The sequence below is a fragment of the Carassius auratus genome, chromosome 2 (genome assembly GCF_003368295.1).
Source record: "Carassius auratus strain Wakin chromosome 2, ASM336829v1, whole genome shotgun sequence".
NCBI lineage: Eukaryota > Metazoa > Chordata > Actinopteri > Cypriniformes > Cyprinidae > Carassius > Carassius auratus.
In genome coordinates, this window is record NC_039244.1 from 1,424,983 (window position 1) to 1,448,624 (window position 23,642).

Genomic DNA, 23,642 nt, shown 5'->3' on the forward strand with positions numbered 1-23,642 from the left:
ACACATCTACAGGAAAGACATAATTAATACCAGACGCTCCTGATGATATATTGAGGTCTTATGAAGAGAAACGATCAGTCTGTGCAAGAAACGAAACATTGTCTACAACATTATTACCTGTAATCCACAGCCTCGGGCAAACAGGGAAATATGATTCTTTTCAGCGAACTGATTCTTTCAGACGAGTCATTTCAATGAACTGATTCAGTTTACTAGTTCGTTTACATAATCAGTAAACATGGATGTGTTTAGCATATAAAGTGAATAAACTAGTCTCCATCAGATCACCTTTATACTGAAACATTAAGAAACCATAAAAATCTTTATTCAAGTGTTAAGTTCACGCATGTTTATATCTGCGGCTCATCTTTCTTCAATCCGAGTTAAACTGATTGCTCAGTTCAGTGACTGCTTGATGAACTGGATCACTGAATCAATTCATTCATCACAGGATCAGATACACCGCTGTTTCGGCTCGGAGTGACTGTCTAAAAATGTGAGTCCTGATTGAGTAGATCTGTCCTGCTCGATTCACTAGTTCACTGAAAAGAACCGATTCAAAAGAATGATTCGTTCGTGAACCGGATATTACTCTGGACCGTTTGCCTAAGGCTGTGGATTACAGGTAATAATGTTGTAAACAATGTTTAATTTCTTGCACAGACTGATCTATTCTCTTCATAAGACCTCAATATATCGACCAGGAGCGACGGGTATTAATCTTGTTTTGCCTGTATATGTGTTTTTGACTCTTAAAGTGACAGTAGCCATTGCCTTGCATTTTAAACCTACAGTTTCAGCAAAAAAACTTCTTTACTGTCCTATTAAAGAAAAAAAGTCTACATCTTGGATGGCTGGAGGGAAAATAAATAAACAGCAAAACTTCTTTTTGGGTGGACTGTCCCTTTAAGAAAATAAAAATAGACTGATTTAATGTCAGCTTAAATCAGTTTCATTCATCAGCATCATCATGATCTGTTTCCTGTCTCTCTTCCTTCCTGTCTGTCTCTTTTATTTACTCATCCTCATTTCCCTCCTGTCTGTGTGTGTGTGTGTGTGTGTGTGCATGTGTGTGTGTGCGCGTGTGTGTGTGTGTCAGTACGCTGAAGGCAGATATTGGGTTTATTCTCCGGTGCTCCAGCGAAGAAAGCTCAGCTCCTGCAGTGTCGTAAGTGAACGGATCTGAACATCCCAACCTCCTCCTTCACATCAAATACAGTCATAATATCACATTATAAAGACATTGGCATTTCTGTTACAATCTCACAAACCCTCGGTTAGGAAATCCTGCTGTAGACTGTCGTTTTTAGGGTTTTATTAGAGTCGTGTTTCGTTGGTAGCTCACCTTCATGTGTAGTTTTGACCCTGATGTACAAATTCATGATTCCTGGAAATGCTTTCCACATTGGATTAGGATTATGGAAAACTAGCTTCTTCTTAATCAACATTACATATTAAAAGAGTATGTTTCATATAGTATTAAGCTATGCTTTGGTCACATGACCAAGACACAAGACCATGAAAGTGCTGCATCTTTAAGCTTTTCGTTTAAAATTTTGTGTAAAATCATCTTAAAGTTTTGCAGCCCAATCAATTAACAAGTTGAAAAAAAGATGATATTAAAGAAATTAAATCAAAATTATTATTACTTTAGGTTCATCCATCAAACTGGAAAAAAACTTCATAATTGACATCATGGTTATGACCATAAAAATATTGTTGAAAAACATGAAATAAAATAAAAGTTAATAAAAATAATAGTATTTAAATTATACTAAAATAACAGAGATTCTTTTTTAGTTTTCATTCATATGAATTCATTATTTTTTTATTTTCCATTTTAATATATTATGATATATTGTTTTATCTAGTTTAAAAAATAATTTAAAAGTATTACAATAATTATAAATTTGGATGTTATTGTTAAATATAATATATATACATTAATTTAACGTGATGCATTAAAACAACTAAAAGACAACCAAAGGAAAATGAAGTAAATTTTCTATATTTATATAAACGTATTTTAATATGTTAATATTATTCATTTTTTATTATATTTTATGTATTATTATTATTATATTATATTTATAAAAAAAAATATATATATAAAAATGAATAATATTAACATATGTTTATATAGTTTTTTACTTTATTTTCCTTTGGTTGTCTTTTAGTTATTTTAATGCATCAAGTTAAATATAATATATATACATTAATTTAACGTGATGCATTAAAACAACTAAAAGACAACCAAAGGAAAATTAAGTTAAAAAAAACTATATAAACGTATTTTAGTATGTTAATATTATTCATTTTTTATTATATTTTATGTATTATTATTATATTATATTTATATAAAAAAAATATATAAACATGAATAATATTAACATGTTTATATAATTTTTTACTTTATTTTCCTTTGGTTGTCTTTTAGTTATTTTAATGCATCAAGTTAAATTAAAATTAAAACTTGCCCTTATAACTAGCTGAAATGAAATAAGTGAATTTAAAGGTGATGTAAATGTGTATAAAGGTTTAAGACCGTGTTGGAAACTCTCTCTCTCTCTTAAATTCTATGCATACTGAGCATTCGCACACTGTGTACTGCATGCATGCTGCATACAGCCTAACTAGTATGCGTAGTATGATAGTGTGTGTCTGGAGGCACTTCACTGTGATCTGTCGTTTTATTCTTCACTTCATGCATTTGCTCTTTCTGTCTCTGTCTGTGTGTTTGTGTTTCATGCGTCCGTGTGGCTCTATCTGTGTGTGTGTGCGTGTGTGTGTGTGTGTGTGGCGCCCTCTGCTGTTGCGGCGGGGCGTCTGCAGACTCCAGAGGACAGGAGTTGGGTTTATTCGCCCCTGCATTACGACTCAGAGCCTCACAGTGAAAGCGACACAGTAAGTTTGGGCTTCCAAACCTAAGCACTTCCTCAAACGGATCCCTGGCCGTCCAGAACCCCCTCCAGTTCAAGACACCTTTGCACCTTTGCTTATAGTTTCACTGATCCTCATCGTCCGTTCATTCATTCATTCATTCATCTATTCATCAAGTCAGTAAACCGAAAGGAATAGTTCCCCCAGAAATGAAAGCAGTCATTATTAACTCACTGACTTATATAGTGAATTACATTTATATGTATAACAATTAAATTATTAAATAATTATTATCTAAATTATATGTTTTTTATATCATATTTAAAATAAAGTATAATTATAACACATTTTTATTGAATTATTTTACATTCTTAAAAAAATATATATTTTTTTAAGCTTATTTATATTATTAATAATTTTAATTGTAGTCTAATATATTTAAGAAAAGCTATTTGGCTGGAATTCAGTGAATTGCATAATTTCCTTCTATATTTTGACACAGGTGTGTAAATAATGACAGAGTGTTGAACTGCTTTAAACAGAGACGTGCTGCTGTAGATGCTGAAGACTGCAGTGTGTGTCCTTCAGATGCGTCCATTAACATGAGCTCTGAGCCTCATCTCACATCCACACACACACACACACACACACACCCTTCTGTCTGCCCTGTGTGTGTGTGTTAGAGAGAGAGAGAGAGAGAGAGAGAGAGAGTTTGTGTCTGTGTCTGTGGGTGTGTGTTTGTGTGTGAGAGAGAGAGAGAGAGGTGTGTGTGTGTGTGAGAGAGAGAGAAAGAGAGAGAGTTTGTGTCTGTGTCTGTGTCTGTGTCTGTCTGTGTCTGTGTGTGTGTGTGTGTGTGTGTGTGTGTGTGTGTGTGTGTGTGTGTGTGTGTGTGTGTGTGAGAGAGAGAGTGTGTGTGTGTGTGTGTGTGTGAGAGAGAGTGTGTGTTTGTTTGGTTTGTTTGCATGAGAGATCGTGTGTGTGTGTGTGTGTGTGTGTGAGAGAGAGAGAGAGAGTAAGTGTGTGTTTGTGTGTGTATGAGTGAGAGAGTAAGAGAGAGAAAGTGTGTGTGTGTGTGTGTGGGTGTGTGTGTGAGAGAGAGAAAGAGAGAGAGAGAGTAAGTGTGTGTGTGTGTGTGTGTGTGTGTGTGTGTGTGTGTGTGTGTGTGTGTGTGTGTGTATGAGTGTATGAGAGAGAGAGTAAGAGAGAAAGTGTGTGTGTGTGTGTGTGTGTGTGTGTGTGTGTGAGAAAGTGTGTTTTTGTTTGGTTTGTTTGCGTGAGAGATAGTGTGTGTGTGTGTGTGTGTGTGTGTGAGTGTCAGATGTGCCTGGATGGTGTTCTGTTTCTGAAATAAATATATGTTCGTTATTTTTCTCCTAGCACTATGAATTATTAGTATACTTTAATAATATTTATATAATATACTGTAATATATTTAAATATTCAATGAATTGCATATAAAATATTTTTGTGAGCTTTAGTTATTACATACAGTATATAATAAGGATAATGAGTTTTAAGTTAGCATTTTTAGATGTTGTGTTAGATGAAAGTCGAATGCAAGTAGTAACATCATTTAATGAACTAATTTAACCAGATGCAACACATCGCTTCCCTAATGAGATGTTTTAATCAGATTAGTTGGCTGTAAAATCATCTTGCACTTGCCCCTTCAAAAAAAACATTAACTCTTTAAAGTGTCTAGTGGGAGAGACTGTGATCAAATTAATGTCAAGCCCTGGTTGTATGTCAGTAAACGTTCTGAAAGAAGAAGACGGGCTTGCGTGTTGCACACAGATCATCCCCTGATAGTGTGCACGTACATCTCATCTGCAATACGACTAAAGAAACATTTACAAGATGTGTTTAAGATGTATTTAGAATGCATGTAAAACGGACATCTTAAAGACATCTTTCAGATGTTTGTACACAGCAGATGCTTTCCACAGACGTACATGTGCTGTCTGGGTCAAAGTCATTCTCTGGCTCTCCCCTAGCTGCATTATAAGGTCTGAAGACGCCGTGTGTTTGTTGTTGGTGTCTCAGAACTTGATGAACTGTGTGTGATGCAGCCAGTGTTTTCATTCTCTCTCTTTCTTTCTCTCTCTCTCTGTACAGTAATCTGGATGTTCAGTAGACATCTCTCTCTCTCTCTCTGCCGTTGGACTGAAGAGGTTTTGCTGGGACCTTTTCTTCAGGATGGAGTGAAGATGAACTGAAAAAAAAAATAATTTTCTACCTGGGTGCCACTTCCCAATCAATTCCCCTCAAAAACAACGTTAGCTCTCAGAAAATCCAGTGTGTGTGTGTGAATCCAAAAATCCCTCAAAAAAATCCCGTCCTTTTGCATTGCAAGTTATCGGCGACCCATGATGCACTAATGTCTTCGATCATTCCATAAACTCAATCCTGAATCCATGCGTCCTGCGTGATGCATGCTTTTTATTTTGTGCACATCTGAGATGTTCAGAGTGGAATACAGTTCAAATCTGTGATCAGAGGAACAGGTTTGAGACTGAAAGCATCACTGCAGATGATTGGAAACACATGGATGCTGTGAAACACTGGGCCGCAAAACATATCAGCATCACCTTTGAACCGAGCATTAGTCCTGGCTTTTTCTGTCAGTCATGTACAGTAGTCATTTCTTTCTCTGTATTTTTTTAATGAGTCAAATTAATTTTGTTATGGTCCATTATTGGTCTATTAAACTGTTTTAGATCGTCTTCATTAAACATGCTGAATTCCTTCTATTCAGGTCAACACATTGCAGAAAATCATTCAATCAATATTTTTGTATTAAAAAAAAAAAATCCTAAGCATTATTAAAATTAGATGCATTTACTTAAAAACTTAATATTAAGATTTTTTGAGAACATATATCTTTATTATACTTTATTGGCAAATTGTTTTTCTTCTTCTTCTTCTTCTTCCTATTTAAAATAATTGTATTAAATATATTATTTTACAATCCATATTTCATTCATAGAAAAATTTCCTATGTATTTTTTCTTCTAAAATCATGTTTTATTTATAGTCATCTTTCATCTACGTAATTGTATGGATATCTATTACGATAGTATTTATACTTAAGTATAATTTTTTACTTTATTCGCAAATAGCCTTTTATTTCTTATTTTAAAAAAAATATATATTATTGCTAAAATCTTTTAATAAAAAATATGATTCATATAATTTTATAATGTATAAATATAATTTATTCTTACATGTTTTACTTTATCGGCAAATCGTTTTTTTATATCTTATTTTAAGCAATTATTATTTTAAATATTATTATTAAATATTATGTTTATTTTAAAAATAAAATGCATGCATTTTTTATAAATTAATATAGTTTGATAATTATAATTGATCATTTATTATAGGTTTTTGTAAGCTAAGCCTGGAATACACTACACTGTTTTTGAAGGATTTCAAACATGCTTTATGTTTTTAGAACACATTGTTTCAATGTGTCACTCGTCTCCTAGCAACAAGGCACATGTTTCTGTGTGAGTTTGTTGTGTTCAGATCAACTTCAAAGTCTTGTTGTGTGTTAGTGATCCTCAGTCACTATTTACAAAATCATTAAGTGTAAAAAAAAAAAAAAATCTGTTCAGATTTGAAAAGTCTTGTAGTGTATTCCAGCCTTTATTCTATAAGTTTTTAATATTAACAGTATCATTGCCAATGAAGTATAAAAAATACTAATGAAGTATAATAAATTTACGTTTTTTTTTTTTTTTTTTTTTTGCGGAATATTAGTAATAAATACTAATATTCCGCATCTCAAATAAATGCATCTGATTTGAATCATGTTTAGGCAATATAACTGAAAACCATATATGCACAGAGCGCTGTCTAGAGTCATTATTTCTATAATAATATAATCTGACAGATTTTGTGAGCGATAGAGAGTGACTGTTTTGTGATTAAAACACTGAACTGTGACAGAGACAGAGAGCTTTTACAACCTTGTCATTCTGCTTTTTTAACCTTTTTATTCCATTTCAAGGAATGTTGTTTTCTTTTAAAATAATGTTATATTTATTATCATCTTATATCTATTTTATTTTATATTTAATTTTGTTAAGGCTAATTTCAGATGTGTTGAATATCATCATATATACGACATTTCAATATGCATATGTATATAATCAATCTCTTGAGAGAATGTTTTGGTTCATTACAGCATCTAAAAATTAAATTAAATTAAAAATTAAAATTAAATTCATGCATTTAGCAGACACTTTTATCCAAAGCGACTAACAGTGCATTCAGGCTATACATTTTTTATATATAAGATTAAAAAAAATTCTGATTCATCCTTAATTTTGTAAAATCAACACAAAAAAAAAATCACATTTACAATAATGGAAAATGGATTTAAAAATTGGACATCATTTTATGATTTTATTTATATGTATAAAATACTAGAGGGGATACTTAAAGAATTGTTACTGTCCATTTTAAGTGCATTAATGTAAAGTTTTTATTGATCTGCATCCTCTCTTTATTCTTCAGTTTGGATTTTACAGAATGAAATGGACTATTTTATTTCAATATTAAAATTTCAGCAATGAAATCTTCAATATTATCCAAATCCTATTTTTTATGTTTCATGGTGCGAGTCTTTGTAGTATAATGTACAGTATGTTTTAAAGCGTAATAATAATATGTGTGAAGTAACAAGAGTTTTATTTTGTGGCCTGCATGTTGTTCAGGATGCTTGGTTTAGCTCTTCAGACATCTAGTGTTTATGAGTATGTGATAACTAAAGTGTGTGTAAGCGAGTGTTTGACTGTACTGTATATATCTCTGGTTATTGGTTTGAGGAAAGTCTGTGCTGTACTTGAGGCTTTGTCATTTCTGCAGCTCTTTTCTGCATGTGAACCCAAGTAATGTGCGTCTCGAACACTGAACATCCATGGCCTGTGTGTTTGTACAGATCATTAGCTGGTTATGATGATGTAAACATAAAAACAAACCATACCAATAAAGCCTATATGGAAACTACACTTTTCTTTTCACTCTGGGATTCTGCATTTCAATATGATTTACTGTGCATTATGTGAATCTGTTTCCTCTCAGGTCTAAAGCCATGTTTGGTGCATTGTGGGTAAAAACAAATGACATGCAAAGAGTGTCGGCCACGTTTATGGCTGAATAATTTGCATGGTATTATACACATCATTACGGACATCATGTTTTAAAAACAGCATTCGATTTTACACGCTTCTAGTAAAACCTAGTGAAACCAGCTGCTGATGAAACATCCCAGAAATATCAGCAAAATCTCAGTGAATAATCAGTTATATTTAAATGTTTTTTAAAGAGACTCTTCTGCTCACCAATGCTGCATTTATTTAATTAGAAATGCAGTAAAATCAGCAATATTGTGTAAAATTATTACAATTTAAAATATCTGTTTTCTGTGTGAATCTGTGTTAAACTGTAATGTATTTCTGTGATGCTCCGCTGTATTTTCAGCATCATTCCTCCAGTCTTCAGTGTCACATGATCTTCAGAAATCATGAAAATATGATGATTTGCTGCTCAAGAAACATTTCAGATTTTTTATTAATGTTGAAAACCAATATTTGCCCAATATTTGTGGAAACTGATAAAAAAAATGTCACAAGTTCAAAAGAACAGGATTTATTTGAAACAGAAATCTTCCGAGTGTTGGTCAGAATTATAGTATTAAAATATAAATTACAATATTTTTATACGTATTTAAAAAAAATATATATATATATTAATATTGCTGTCAGATAATTTTTTTCCATTAATTTCCTTTTTTAAATGTTTATTAATATATACATATTGTATTTCTTTTACTAGTAAGAAACAGTCATTATGGTATTTTACATATAATGACTGTTTCTTACTAGTAAAAGAAATACAATATGTATTTTATTATATTTATAATAATATTTATATATTGTTTTCAGATTACAGAATTTCCATTCATTTCTGTGTTAATTGTGTTTTATGTAAATTAATTTTTCTTTTTATAATTTGAGTAATTTCTATTATTATTATCATTGTCAGTGCAGTATGAAAACTACTTTTTTATTGCACCCATAATGCAATGTTCTGCCCATGATGCAGGAGAAAGGGGAAGTGACGTCATAGTGGAGCATTTCTGTACATGTTTATTTTGGATGCATAATTGAAGCTATAGGTTATTATTCACAATCTAAGCATCATTTTATTTTCAATTTGAAAATGTTTATAATTGCAAATAGTTTTGTTTGTGTGTGTGTGTGTGTGTGTTCACAGCGAAGCTCCAGACCAGCATTCATGAGACTTCAGACACTGAGGTGTGTGTGACAATAATGGATCTACACACATATATATAATTTATATATATATATATATATATATATATAATTTATATATATATATATATATATATATATATATATATATATATATATATATATATATATATATATATATATATATATATATAAACAATCCCAATGCATTTCAAATCAAATTAATAGTGCTGTAACAAGTGAGCTGTTGTCTAGTACCCAGTTGTTTTCCTGATCTGTTAGTCGTACACTATGGTTTCCACATGAGTGTATTTGTTATTTGATACCACAGATGTGTTTGGGAAGGCGGGACTTCCTGTCTGCTGCATATATGACTTCCTCCTCCGTAGTGTTAGACAGACAGGAATAGAAAGCTCTGATATCAGACTGTTATCAACTGTACTGTCTGTCTAGTAGCTGTGATTTCACAACTCTGCTGTAAAGTATTAAGGTCAGTCTCAAGAAAACGTGGTTATAAAATATTTTTAACCAGACAAATACAAATAAAACATGTATCATTGCCGTACTGTAATTGGAATTTGAGGTGAATTCATGAAAATGTCATGAAGATTCTGGAGAAATGAATGTCAAAAGTTGATGCAAAAATATTACTTATTACTTTACTTATATATATATATATATATATATATATATATATATATATATATTAGTGCTGTCAATCGATTAAAAAAAATTAACTAATTAATCGCACAATTTTTTAAAATTAATCGCGATTAATCGCGATTAATCGCAATTAAAAGACTGAAACTTTTTGGATATGTAAATGCAAAATGTAAATAATTAATGTAAACTCAAGACAAAGAAACTATTTAAATTCAAAATATGATTGTTTATTGGAATTTTTGTTTAACTTGTAACACAGATTTTCTCATGTAAACAACATACCTGCAATAAACCATCAATATCCTCCAAATTAACTGTTGGCTTGAAAGCCATATTTATTACAGAAATAAAAACACAGGCATGTAAGTACCATTTGAATTTCAAAACAATCAATGCCAATAAAAAACAAAAATGATTTCCATGTTGAATTCTAAGTGGACTGCAAAAAAATTCCAAAGTATAGTCATTGCCAGTGCTTTAAGTGGGCCAGTATGCACCGGTACTCAGTACCGCCACTTCCAAATATAGCTCTTGAGCGTACCACCACCTCTCCGTGCGCCCAGAACGTGCTTGTAGCGTACCGGTACGCTCATTTGGACATCTGTTTTAATAGAGGTTATAATCTTTTACCTGCACTTCCGATTTTCAGAGCGCCCTTCACAATGCAAGCTTCCTAATTCATCCCACCCAGAGCAGAAACTACATTACCCATTCACCCTTAAGTTACACAAGTGAATAGCGCATGTGTCGCTTTTCCCACTGTTAAGTGTCAACAACTCAATGTGGCCGGAGAAGGTGTGTGAAACTCGTTGTGAGTTATACTAAAGCAAAATCTTGAGTATTTATTGTCTGATAAACATTAAAAACTGTCTGCGGAGGTTGAGTCGTCCTGCAGCCCCCGCTGGCTGTTCATTGGCTGCAGCATCTTTTTTCTAAGTTCTAAACAAATACCGTAGACGGCAAGGCACAAATTTAGATATTCATTTATCTAATTAATCTATAGCCTATGCACAAAGACAATATGATCGTTTTGTTCCCTTTTTGTTTTAAAGCTTGATGAAGAGAGAGAGAGCGCAAGTTGCTGCAGCTGCGAGGAGGACAGTGATGCACGCGCACAGGAGTGATTGACAGTTCGCGGCACTGTGTACAAAAAATACTCCGCTACACAATTATTTCGTTATATTCGTTTAAGCTTATTAACGTTAGCGTTACAGAAAGGTCTAATTTAAACAATGACATTTGAGTTCATGATTTTAATGTTGCTGTTTCTTGTGGCAGACTAAATGAAGAGTAATGTTTCTTGTGGCAGACTGAAGAGTAATCCGGCAGAGTTTTATACTGAAACTTTCCGTCTAAAAGTCCTTCCTTGGTCTTATCCATATTTCTTTGCACGTTGAACACACATAGGCCACAACTGGAAATAAAAAAAACTGCAACCGCGTTAATTGCGTTATTTTTTTTTAACGCGTTAAATATTTCAAATTAATCGAATGCGTTAACGCGCTAATTTTGACAGCACTAATATATATATATATATATATATATATATATATATATATATATATATATATATATATATATATATATATACTTTTTTTCATAATTAGATTTTGTTGGAAACTGTCATAAAATGAGTGCATAAAAATATTAAGATTAATGCAACAACAAAAATATTTTGCTTTTCCCAGTATTTCATAATAGACTACATGTCAGAGTTTTGCACTGACACGGTTCGAGATGTGTTTTTCTTTCTTGTGTCTGTCTTGTTTCAGCACATGGCCTTGTTTTCCTTGTCCATGTGCTTCCTTAGCCCCTCCTTTTTGTTTCCTCTTTACCACACCCTCTTGTTAGCCTAGTTGTCTAATTGTGCTCACCTGTCCCTCATGTATTTTCCTCCCTATTTATAGTGCTATTTATATGGTCCATGGTCATTCTCACCCCCCTCGGTCTCGGTCTCGGTCTCGGTCTCGGTCTTGGTCTCAATATGTGTTTGTGTCTCCCTGTCTGGTTTGTCTTGTACCGTTGTCTAGTCCTTGTAGTTCTTGTTTTGCTCCTAATTTGTTTGTTCTTTTGTGTTTATTTGTAATATTGTTTTTTCTAGTCTTGATTCTTGTTTTTTTTTTTTTTATTCTTTAAGTTGGTTAAATTGGTAGTTTTCTTATTTTGTTACTTAACCTTATATTGGTTTTTATTTTTCCTTGTCTTGAGTTTAACTTGTGTTTTTGTGGAGCTTTGTCCTGTCTAGTCTTGTGTTCGAGTTCCTGACCCGTCCCTATGTGTCCTGCCCTGGTTCTACCTGCCTGGCATTTGGTCTGTCTTAGGGGCAGTGGTCAACAAGTTCCTGAGCTCTGCTCTATGTGTGGTCTTCTCTATCAGCCTGGTGTTGCTGTTGCCAGAGTATTCTGCCAGTTGTTTCCTGAAGCCTTCCCAGTGGCATTCCCTAGCTGTTCCTGTTCATAGTGTTCCTGTTGTGGGATCTTGTGCACTTCACCACCCTCTTTTATCAGTCTTTTGTCAATAAACCCTTTTTTATCTCACTGCAATTGGGTCCTAATTGCTAGATCCATGACACTAAAAAGTAATATTTATGACATTTTCATGAATTTTCCTCTTAATAATATTACTGTAACTAAAAAACAATATTAATTAGTTAATATTGTTTTACAAAAATGAAAAAATATGTAATTTTGCATTACAGTGATACAAAGTTGAGTGAAGTTCCTTTTCAATTAAATATGATAGTATTCAAATTATTCATTACAATTTTAAAAAATTTTTGGAGTGAAATGACCTGCACATGATCTTGAGATTCAGCTGATGTTAGCAGAGGATGTCTGAAGAAAAAAAAATGTCTAGGTAACGTTGTTTTTCTCCCTGTTTCTGTATATTTGCTTGCATTGTTAAACCTGATTTAAATTTTTCAGTCACAGTCTTGCAGGCAATAAACCAGAGCTCAGTCAGATACTGTAAAAGTTTACTCGTGGCAGTATTTTAGAGCACAAGCTATCAAAAAGAAAAAATATATTACACAAATAAAAGTGAGAACATTAGTGGTGTGACAGCTGAGGGCTGGGGTCATGGTTACAGGTTTTGGCAGCACTGCAGTTTGATGCCCTTCTGTCCGTCTGTCGTCGGCGGGACACTGATGTCCACTACGTTGTTTCCTGGCGACTCGTCATGAGCCGATCGCTCAGCGATTTGCTTCTGTGATACAATGCGATAAATTTCTACAGATGCAGGAGAGAGAAAGAGAAAGAGTCAGAAAACGAATGCAGATTATTGCCAATAACACAGAGAGTTCATTGAATAAGCATCGCTCTGTCGCTGTGGAACAGCTTGATGTAAACTGCTAAACTGTTGATTGTTATGATTATTATGAACCCATTAATGGCTTTTTTTGTACCACCGGAAACTTTTTTTTAAAAATTAATATATTTTCTTTTTTTTACATTTTAGTTTAAGTAGAATATGCTATACATATATATATATATATATATATATATATATATATATATATATATATATATATAATTTTTTTTTTTTTTTTTTACTTTTTCACAAAAAAAGCATATGCAATATATATACGTTTTTATTTTTCACAAATATTTTTTGCTTTAACAATGAGAAATTGAGGATACTATTACAGGGAAAAAGTACAATCTTTAAACAGGATTCAGTTTCTTTATGAAATATGACATGCACTTGATAAATCAATATATTTTATATATATATATATATATATATATATATATATATATATATATATATATATATATATATATATATATGTATATGTGTGTGTGTGTGTGTGTGTGTGTGTGTGTGTATTTCTTCATATTATTTATATTATAATATATATTTATAAATATAATATTATATACTTCAACATTTATTTTTCTTTGTTTTTCATCTAATATTTTATTTTTATTTTTATTTCGGCTTTATTTCAGTTTTTAATAGTTTTAGTTTTAATGATAATAACCCTTCCTTCTCTCTGTGTATGACGTTCAATGAATGTAATATTTGTCCCTCCAGGTTTTTATTTTTTATTTTTATAATTGTGAAACGCATCAAAATAAACTGAAAATACACCGAATTTTAGATTTGATGCTGCATTACATCTTCTAGTAGAGAATGATTATGAAATCGCTTCAATGTAAGTGTGAATATTTCCACCCCAATCTGAAACATCTCTCTGAAATCCCCATAATTCCTGGCAGGCAATCGCAGTTTACCAGATGGGAGATGCTGCACTTGTAAAGTTACATCAGATCCACTGTAGCTGTCAGGTGAATCATGTTGGCTGGTTTAGTGCTAAAGTGAGGAAGCGTTTGGGTCTGTACCTGTCAGGATGTTCTTGAAGGCCTCCTCCACGTTAGTCGAGTCCAGAGCGGACGTCTCGATGAATGACAGGTTATTTTTCTCTGGAAGCAAACAGTAGGTGTTTAACATCATCTGCTCTTAACTCTTTCCCTGCCATTGATGAGTTTTTACAGCTTTTCGTGTATTCACTGTTATACACTCAGGTGCACTATTACTACAGATCTTTTGATTGAGTACAAAACCTCCTGAACAAAAACATGTGATTTGCTCTGAAGGGTTTCGATTCTGAGCTGTCCACAAACAAACCTCACTGAGGTTTGACTAATGCAATTACCAGAATCTTTCATATGCAACAGATATTTTTTAACTTTAAACAATTGCAGACCATAATCCATAATAACACTTCCTCCAGTGAAAAAGTGCATCTCCTGTTGTCTGTTTAAACTGTGCTTGATCTGTGCAGATTTCTCTCCTGATTCAGACCAGAACACCTTTTCACTGGAGGAAGTGTTATTATGGATTATAGACTCTATGTGTTTGAGTTAAAATCATCTTAATGCTGGATTTGTTTCAGGTTTTGTCTTCTCCAGATGTTAGCTGATGGACTGGAGTGCTGTGGATTATTGTGATGTTTTTATCAGACTCTCATTCTGACGGCACCCATTCACTGCAGAGCATCCATTGATGAGACACTGATGCAGTGCTACATTTCTCCAAATCTGATGAAGAAACAAACTCATCTTGATCTTGGTGAGGACATTTTAGTTACTTTTCTATTGAACTATTCCTTTAGTGGATGTAATTCTCCACAGCTTTACATCACGCCTACATAAATCAGAGAAGAAAAGCAGCATCAGTTTGGCTGTACCTGCGAAAGCGCGCGCCTCGTCGGTGGGAACGGCTCTCAGGTGCCGCAGGTCGCTCTTATTCCCCACCAGCATGATGACGATGTTGTTGTCGGCGTGATCTCGCAGCTCTTTCAGCCAGCGCTCCACGTTCTCATAGGTCAGATGTTTGGCGATGTCGTACACGAGCAGCGCGCCGACCGCGCCACGATAATACCTGCAGACCTCCGAAAACCATAACCACAGTCTGAGCCAAAATACCAAACATCACTTCTCTATTGCTCAACGTTCGTTTTAGTTCAGTTTTATTTATTCCATTTAGTTTAGGTGTTGTTTTTCATTTAATATTTATATTTTTAAAAAATAACAAATATTTTTAAAATAGTTTTACTTTTGCTAAATAAATTTTACCTTATTTTTATTTAATCAATTTTAGCAATGTTGCCTACTAATTTATATTTAATTTTTTTTTTTTTTATTGTTTTACTTTTAGTTAGCACTAATTGCATGCTCTCGCTATCACTAATTAAGAGTTCAGATTTAGTTTTTATTTAATTTATTTAGTTAATACATTTGATTTATTTCTCATTTAGCAATGTTGCATTAGAAACTTATTTCAGGTGGTTGTCAAAGCAAAATTACTTTTTTTTTGTCCATGTAATATTTATATTTTAACAAATTAACAAAAAAGTCTTTAATAGATTTATTTTGCAATAATATCCCTGCTTTCACAATTACTATTGCACAGTTTAAGCTTTAGTTTGACTTTTTATGTAATATAGTTAGTAAATAAATAAATATTTTATTTTATTAAAGCAATGCTGACTTGCCAAATCATTTAAATTAGTTGTAGACAACATAACTTATTTTAATTTGGTTTTAGTTTTATTTCAATACATTTAATTATTTTTTTTTATTTAGTTAATAATTTTAGTTTAGTTCTAGTGTTTCATCTAATATTTATATTTTAACAAATTAGCAAAAATTATTATTGCTCATAGTTAGAGGTTTTTATCACATCGCAAACACTATTAAAAAATACAATGGCTGAAAGATTAAAATAAAATACAAAATATAAAAATAAAACAGTTTAATGGTTGAGTTGAAGGATGTAAATGTTATTTTTGGACACTTATCAACAGCCACAAATGCAAATGATTTTTTATTGTGGTGTATTTATTACATTTAACTTATATATATGTGTATTATAACTTAAAATGTATATATTCTTTATATTTTCTTGCATAAGTTATTAAGATAAACTAGAACCAAGGTTAGTTAGCTATTATAGTGCGCTAAACCTAAAACCATAAAAACTAATTACTTGAAACAAAATCTTTAACAGAAAAATAATAAAATACAAAAAAAATTATTTATTATATTTCAGCTACATTTTAATCAGCAACATGTTTAATTTTAATTTAGTTTAACTTGGTTTACAAAAACAATAAAACCTAAAAATTGCACTAAAAATAAATACTAAGTTGAAATGACAAACAAAATTACATTACTTTTTTTACATTTTCAAATATTTTTGAACAATTCTATTTCAGCATATGAATAAAAACTATAGTAGTGCATCAATGATACTGTAATAGCACTGGGTAGTTATCTTTGGAGCACTGTGTTAATAACACAATGCTGTATTACAGTACAGATGGTTGTATTGACACATGACTGTACTCACGCAGAAGTGATGGCCCTGTAGCGCTCCTGTCCAGCCGTATCCCAGATCTGAGCTTTTATGGTCTTGCCGTCCACCTGGATGCTCCTGGTGGCGAACTCCACTCCGATCGTGCTCTTGCTCTCCAGATTAAACTCATTCCTTGTGAAGCGTGACAGCAGGTTACTCTTCCCCACGCCCGAATCTCCGATGAGAACAACTGAGAGCAGCATGCATTTAATTACATTTTGTAAATATCAAGGATGCATTAAATTGATCAAAAGTGACAGTGAAGAACAGATTTGTATTTCGAATAAACGCAGTTCTTTTAAACTTTCTATTCATCTGTGAATCCTAAAAAAAAAATGCATCAGTTTCCACAAAAATATTGTGCAGCACAATTGTGTTCAATGTTTCTTGAGCAGTAAATCATCATATTATCATGATTTCTGAAGATCATGTGACACTGAAGACTGGAGGAATGATGCTGAAAATACAGCGGTGCATCACAGGAATAAATTATATTTTAACAGATATTCACATTGAAAACAGCTGTTTGGAATTGTAATAATATTTCACAATTTTACTGTTTTTATTGTAGTTTTGATTAAATGCATGCAGCTTTTGTGAGCAGAAGAGACTTATTTCTAAAAACCCAATCTTGTGAATAGTAGAGCGCATAGACATACGGAAAACGGTAAATATTCATGGTGTCAAGCCAATAATTGATTACATCTACCTGACACAATAATTAAAGATTTAAGCCACTTAAATATGAGGAACAGAGATAAAATATTAAAGGAAAACAGGTAAATAATCACAGATTTTTCTCAAGATGAGAAATAGAGAAATAGAGACACTGTTTATTTAACCCCTATAATAATGGCTGTTCACTTTTATTTCTGTATATAAATAATAAGTATAATGCAATATTACACTAGTTTAATGGCCAGTAAGAACATATCAGTGGTTGCATCACTCCTTCTCTCTTTCTTGGTTTTGAAGGCCCATTACTCAAGATCTGATTCCCGTATAAGATCTGAAATATAAATAGTTTTATGGACTACTTGTAATGTCCATTTTTGGAGTTCATCCCCCCCAGTGGCCTTCCACTATCATCATGTCTCAGACAGTGACTCTAGAACATCTCATGTTGTGTTTCAGGAAGAAAAAAGAAGGTCAGGAAGTTTTTGTTTTCCTTTAAAGCTGTGAAAGCGTTTGCGTTGACTTCCTTCAGCTCAGGCTGATATCCTCACGTACTCTTAGGAAGACAAGTCGAACTTTGATCCTCACATTTTGCTGATTTGGTGAAAGTGGAATGTCACAGAAATTCAGCGTCAGACTTTGATCAGGTGTCGTGATTCAATCAGTAACACATCAGCTGCAGGACTGATCTTCAGCATGTGGCTTCGTTATTATCACGCGTGCTTTTTCTAAAATTTGCCCTGATCCTACCCAGCTAACAGAAATATGTTCTATGAACATTTTTTTTCTCAGTTTCTTAGATTAAGAACATGTCTTCATGTTTACGTGAATGTTACAGAAACATTGAGGATTTTCTTTTTAATGTTCTCTCAACATTTAAAACACCCATTTCTTATATCTAAAGAACGTTTTTTCTTAGTTATGAGAACGTTTGAAGAACATTTCATTGTAACATTTTGAAAACATTCCGAGAATGTTACATCTGAGAATGTTACATTTGAATGTTCTCTGGACACTTAAAACACCCGTTTTTGTATTTTAAAAGTGTTTTTCTTAGTTATGTGAATGTTAGAGGAACATTACATTCAACTGTTTTGAAAAATTATAAAAGGTTATTTCTGGATGTTGAAACCTTCAAAACTTATTACTTACGTATTACTTATTATCTCTTCTTGCATGTTAGAGGAACATTTAATTGTATTATTTTGAAAATATCATGAAAATGTTACATTTGAATGTTCTCTCAACGTTTAAAACACCCATTTATAAATATCTAAAGAACGTTATTTCTCAGTTATGAGAAAGTCAGAGGAACATTTCATTGTAACATTTTGAAAAAATTCTGAAAATGTTACATTTGAATGTTCTTACCACGTTTAAAACACTTTTTTATACTTAATGTGTTTTTTTTTTGTATTATAATTATTATTATTATCAGTTATGTGAAAGTCAGAGGAACATTTCATTTTAAAACCCTTCGGGACATTTTATTCCTGAATGTTTTGAAATAATCAAAACGACCAGTTTAATGTATTAAGAACGTTTCTTCTTGGTTGTACGAACGTTAGAGTAACATTCCATTCTTTCACCTTGAAACGTTCTATTGTTATTACCAAAAATGTTACTGAACATTAAACCTGAGAACATACTAATAACATCATAAGGACGTTCCGAAAACAATGTTCTTAGAACGTTTCCTCTCAACATTATGAGAATGTATCTCATGTGAATAATGTCAGGGACGTTCCATTGACAGAATTTTAAGCACTGGCCTATTTGTTCCAACACTGACATGATATTTCAACACGTCAGGGAAAGTTATAGGAATGTTTTAGCAGTTATAATCACTAGAAAGCATTAGATCGCAGTGCAAAATGACCCCCCTGCTGTTTTTATCTTAATGAGAGCATGCACTCAAGAGAGGGCTGCATCTCATTTCAGGCTCATATATATTTAACGCATGCTAATTCTCCATCATCCAGGCCCTGGTTCTGTCTATCCCGTGTGAAAGCATCCAGCCATCGCACACAGATGTTTCACTGATCGATGGATGTGCATCGATGCCTCTGCGGGAGGTTCTGTCTCAAAGCCTGGGAATTATGCTATGATTTTAGACGGGTGCCGCGGCGAAAGATGTTTCCTGATACAACAGGCTATTAAATTGCATGTCAGATCTGGAACAATGGATGGATTATGAATGATTACTCCTCTGCTCTGTTTGAAGGAATGCAGAATTTACCTTTGAACAAAAAATCGTATTCATCATCCCTGTTGGCCATTGTCAAGAAGCCTCTCCGTCCTGCAGTCCGTCCAGAGAGAGGGAAATCCGATGATGATGTATTAATAACTCAGTGTGAGAAGAAAGAATCAAATGAATATTAAAGACACACAATGCTCCAGTGCCTCCGCCGCTGCTGCTGCCGCTGTCACGCCGCAGGAAGAGCGATCTGCTCGGTCTGGATTAGGGGCGGAGTCCCGCAGCTCAGGTCTGGAGCTCCGCGGCCGCTAGAGGGCGCTGGAAACACCGGGATATTACCGCAATTGTGTGTGTGCGTGTGTGTGTGTGTGTGTGTGTACACGTTTCTTTTGGGATCTTTTCCCCAGACGTTTAGTCTTAAAAAAATATGAAAATACATCAGAATTTTACAATATAAATATTAAAATATTTATTATTATTACAATAAACATACATATTTCAGTTTTATTCAGTTTTTTAGAGATTAAAACCACCCCTCATTTCCAACAGCAATTTAATAAAGTTTTTTCCCCTTTCATAAGGTAACAAAAGTGTCAGAAAGAAGCTTGGGATGAAATATTAAGGTAAATATTATTTGAGAAGTGCATTATTATTGTGTCCATTCCAGCTAAACAGTTTTGACAGATTACTCAAGAAGTTTGAAAATATTTTAACTGGGTGAGAATCAGTCTTAGTGTAGAAATGTGTTTTATTCAGCAGAATATTATTCCAAGAATGTTCAAATGTAATTTTCATTACAGAATACTATAATTTTTTTTTTTTGAGACATGGTTGGAATTACATTATTAGTAGACAAATAAAGAAACACTTTATTTATTTATTTATTTATTTCAGTAATCAATTATTTTTATTTATTTTAATGTATTCTATTTTTATTTATGCATTTTTATATTTTTAAAAAATCAATTTTTAAGTAATTTTTATTTTATCTTTATTTTTTTTTATTTTTTTCAATTAATAATGTTGTTTATTCGTTTTATTGTATTTGATTTGTATTTTTTTTGCATACAACAGAAAGGCGCTTTTGTCTGTGGTCATGAAACTTTCTCCCACTCTGTTTTCCATATGAAGAGTCTCTAAAAGGCTTATTGGGAGAACCTATGGACTCAAATGAGCAAACTAAAAGATAATGGGGAACATCAGGAAGCTCAGAGAGGAAGCCAAGCGCTGGAGGAATCAGAGGCCTGGAGGAAATATGTGAGCTGACCTTCCATGACCCCACCGTGCAGACAGGAAGTGAGGTGTAACTGCTGAATAAGCTTCCCAGCCGTGTGAAGAGGACACATGGTAAGTGATTTGGGTTTTTGGAGTTTGTTTTTCAACTTTTACCTAGCACTAGAAAGCTGCAATGCATGCATGAACTTATCCAAAGAGTTTTAGCAGGGAAAATTCACATTATTAAGCAGCTTAGCAAAATACTTGCATTGCATGTGTTTGCCAGATGGTGATGCATTTTGTAGAAACACTGTGCATCATTTGAGTCACTTTCTAAAAGCATTGAGTGTGAAGACATCTGAGGCTCGGAGGAAGATTATGGGATGGCTGTGAGAGACGGTTGTCGAGGTGAGTGAGTCACATCACTTCCCTTGGTAACATGCAAATGAGGGCTGGATTTAGATTCTGTCACATGACTCTATGCAAAACAACAACAACAGAGTTTCTCTCTCAACAAAAGAAATAACTGAAGTGTGTGTCCTTTACAGAAAACTGTCAAATTGCATGAAAAATCACAAATGAGATTGTTTCACCTTGATTAACCCTTTAAAACCTACTGTATCAAACAATGCCTCTAATGAGCAACATGAGGAAAACTGCTTTTAAACCTGTTTCACACTCAATCTAGTCCTTCTGTCTTTGATTGATCGTTCAAGAGTATTTTATCCAGTCAAAGCACTTTCACTAGATTGCATTGCATTATATGTTTGGATCTTTTAAATATCATCTTACTAAGACATATTACTGGAGATATAGAATGACGACTGATATTTATATTATTTTATGTGAGTATTGCTATACTGTTATAAAGATCTGATTGATTTTCAAGCATTACAAGCAGAATTCCATCACTTTTTGTGCAAATGAATATCAGCATCTGCAGCAAATTGCATATTTACATATTTTTTCCTCCATATTTCTCACTGTATCAGATTATATGAGCCATGAAAGCCTGATATAAACATAAAACATAAAATACAAATGCAAACTTTTTTCTTTTCTTTTTTTTTTAAATTTTACTTAAATAAAAAATAATATTTACTTAATCTTTTTAAAAGTTTCAATAAACTCTTTCATTAAAAAAAATCAATTATTATCAATTATTGATTATCAGTTGTATTATTATTAAGGCTTTACAGGGTTAAATTGCAATTTTTGTGTAAGTCTCAGAAAAGGAGCCCAACAGTTTCATACAGACAGTGATAAAGCATATAACACAGGTGTGGTTCTCCTGACAGACACTAGAGGGTGTAGTGCGCATGTGCTACTCAAGTGTGAAGCTGCAAGTTTTACACTTATTCTGTTGCATTTGCTTTACACTTAAAAAGTCCTAGTAAGAATGATTCTGAAAGTTTTATTATTATTAAGCAAATTTTTTATTTTTTTTGCTGAGGAAATTTTTTTTTCGTTGAATGACCCTTGTATATCCTGAAACCCAGCTGACAAAAATATGTTCTAAGGATGTTTTGTTTAAATTCTCATTAAGTTATGAAAACATAAATTCTGAAAGTTCTGTGAAGGTTCGAAAAGTCCTTTATAAAACTTTATAATAGGATTGTTAAGGAAACATTATGAGAATGTTACTTTTGAATTTTCTCTGAACATTCTAAAACAAACAGTTACATTTTTTTAAAAAAGTAACATTTCAGAAAAAGCGTTCTATGAACTATATATAAATGTATGTTGTGCTAAAGCATTGTTAAACCAAGATAGCTTTAAAAGGCACATTGTATTAATGATTTTGGAAGAACATTTTGTTCATAAGCTTTGCAGAACCGTCTGAAAACACTCTGTTTGATGAGAACATCATATGTGCAGAGTGCTTTAATATTAAGATTTGCTTCTGATTTAATTTTTCATGTAAGGAATGATTCTTTAAAAGGGTTTATTAAGACACATATGTTGGACAGTTCCTAACAGAGACGCTCAGAGCAGATCTTAACTTTGGCAAACATTTATTTAATATTATACTTTATTAAAAATTTTCATTTATTTAATTTTCTAATTGAATTTTATTGTTTGAATTTTTAAAATGAAATATATGAGAAAATGTGCTAAAATTTCTTAATTAATTTCTTAATTTCATTAAAAACGTAAAAAAAAATCACGTTAATTCTTGATCAGTGTTCATAAAAGTTTTATTGCAACAAATGGCAAGAAAATAAGAAAAATATATATATATAAATAATGCATTCATTAATTGAAAAATGCTTCCATTGGAACAAAATGAAATACAGATAGAAACACAGGTAACAAATGTATGTTATAAAAACATTGTGGAAACATTGTTTTGAAATGTTTCTAAAATGTTGAAATGTCCATTTTTCTTTTTATTTAAAGGTTGCAAAAAAAAATTCTTAAAACATTCAACGAGTACAAATAACATCATAAGGACTTTGAGAATTTACAGGTATTATATATCAAGATCATTCCATAACTATTACTTCCAGAACGTTTTGTCAGAACATTTATATAACTTTGTGAGAACATTCTATGTTGGACGGGAAGGAATCTTTAAAATATATCAAAAATAGTCTCTCATAGTTCTGCTTCTTGGCTAAATGCACCTTGTTTGTAAAAGTCTTGAAGAACAGGAATGCATTGCAAGATATTTCAGTCCCTCCATTCGTCACATGACCAGTGTGTTTGCTCAGGTGTGTGAAGATGTTAAACACGAGTGTGAAAATGCTTTCCTGGTTCACACTGCTGGGCTTCGGGTCTCACAGGCTTTAACCCAGAACACAGCAGGTCACAGACAAGGACAAGGAATATACTCTGAAATCAAGCTGAACTAGACTGGTGTTTCTTCA

General features: G+C 32.6%; 2 protein-coding genes across 5 annotated transcripts in view; one reads left to right on the forward strand and one right to left on the reverse strand.

Moving 5' to 3' along the window:
• The window catches only part of LOC113111793 (phosphatidylinositol 4-phosphate 5-kinase type-1 gamma-like), a 40,308-nt gene extending 34,490 nt beyond the window's left edge, over positions 1-5,818 (forward strand). The window contains exons 17-19 of one of the 4 annotated variants that reach the window (XM_026276886.1): positions 1,100-1,168; positions 2,833-2,904; positions 4,996-5,818. In XM_026276886.1, coding sequence (XP_026132671.1) covers positions 1,100-1,168; positions 2,833-2,904; positions 4,996-4,998 — 144 coding nt within the window. In that variant the 3' untranslated portion in view covers positions 4,999-5,818. Of the gene's footprint in view, positions 1-1,099; positions 1,169-2,832; positions 2,971-4,995 lie in introns of those variants that run through there. The other 3 variants (XM_026276900.1, XM_026276892.1, XM_026276908.1) reach the window with 3 other exon arrangements.
• A 6,963-nt stretch (positions 5,819-12,781) lies between these two features.
• Positions 12,782-19,835, reverse strand: LOC113111816 (ras-related protein Rab-11B-like). Its single transcript, XM_026276917.1, has 5 exons — positions 19,600-19,835; positions 16,680-16,875; positions 15,016-15,209; positions 14,168-14,248; positions 12,782-13,051 (listed from the first exon to the last, which is right to left on the reverse strand). Exons 1-5 carry the CDS (start codon positions 19,637-19,639, stop codon positions 12,906-12,908), a joined length of 657 nt encoding a protein of 218 aa, XP_026132702.1. The 5' UTR covers positions 19,640-19,835; the 3' UTR covers positions 12,782-12,905.
• Between the last annotated feature and the right edge of the window lie 3,807 nt (positions 19,836-23,642).

What these genes read in the sequence shown, in the direction of transcription:
- LOC113111816 (XM_026276917.1), bottom strand. Translation starts at nt 19,639, where the DNA reads ATGGCCAACAGGGATGATGAATACGATTTTTTGTTCAAAG. An exon ending in TACAGGGCCATCACTTCTGC is followed by an intron (nt 15,210 to 16,679) that starts GTGAGTACAGTC and finishes GGAGGTCTGCAG; the next exon opens with GTATTATCGTGGCGCGGTCG. An exon ending in CGAGGCGCGCGCTTTCGCAG is followed by an intron (nt 14,249 to 15,015) that starts GTACAGCCAAAC and finishes GTTTGCTTCCAG; the next exon opens with AGAAAAATAACCTGTCATTC.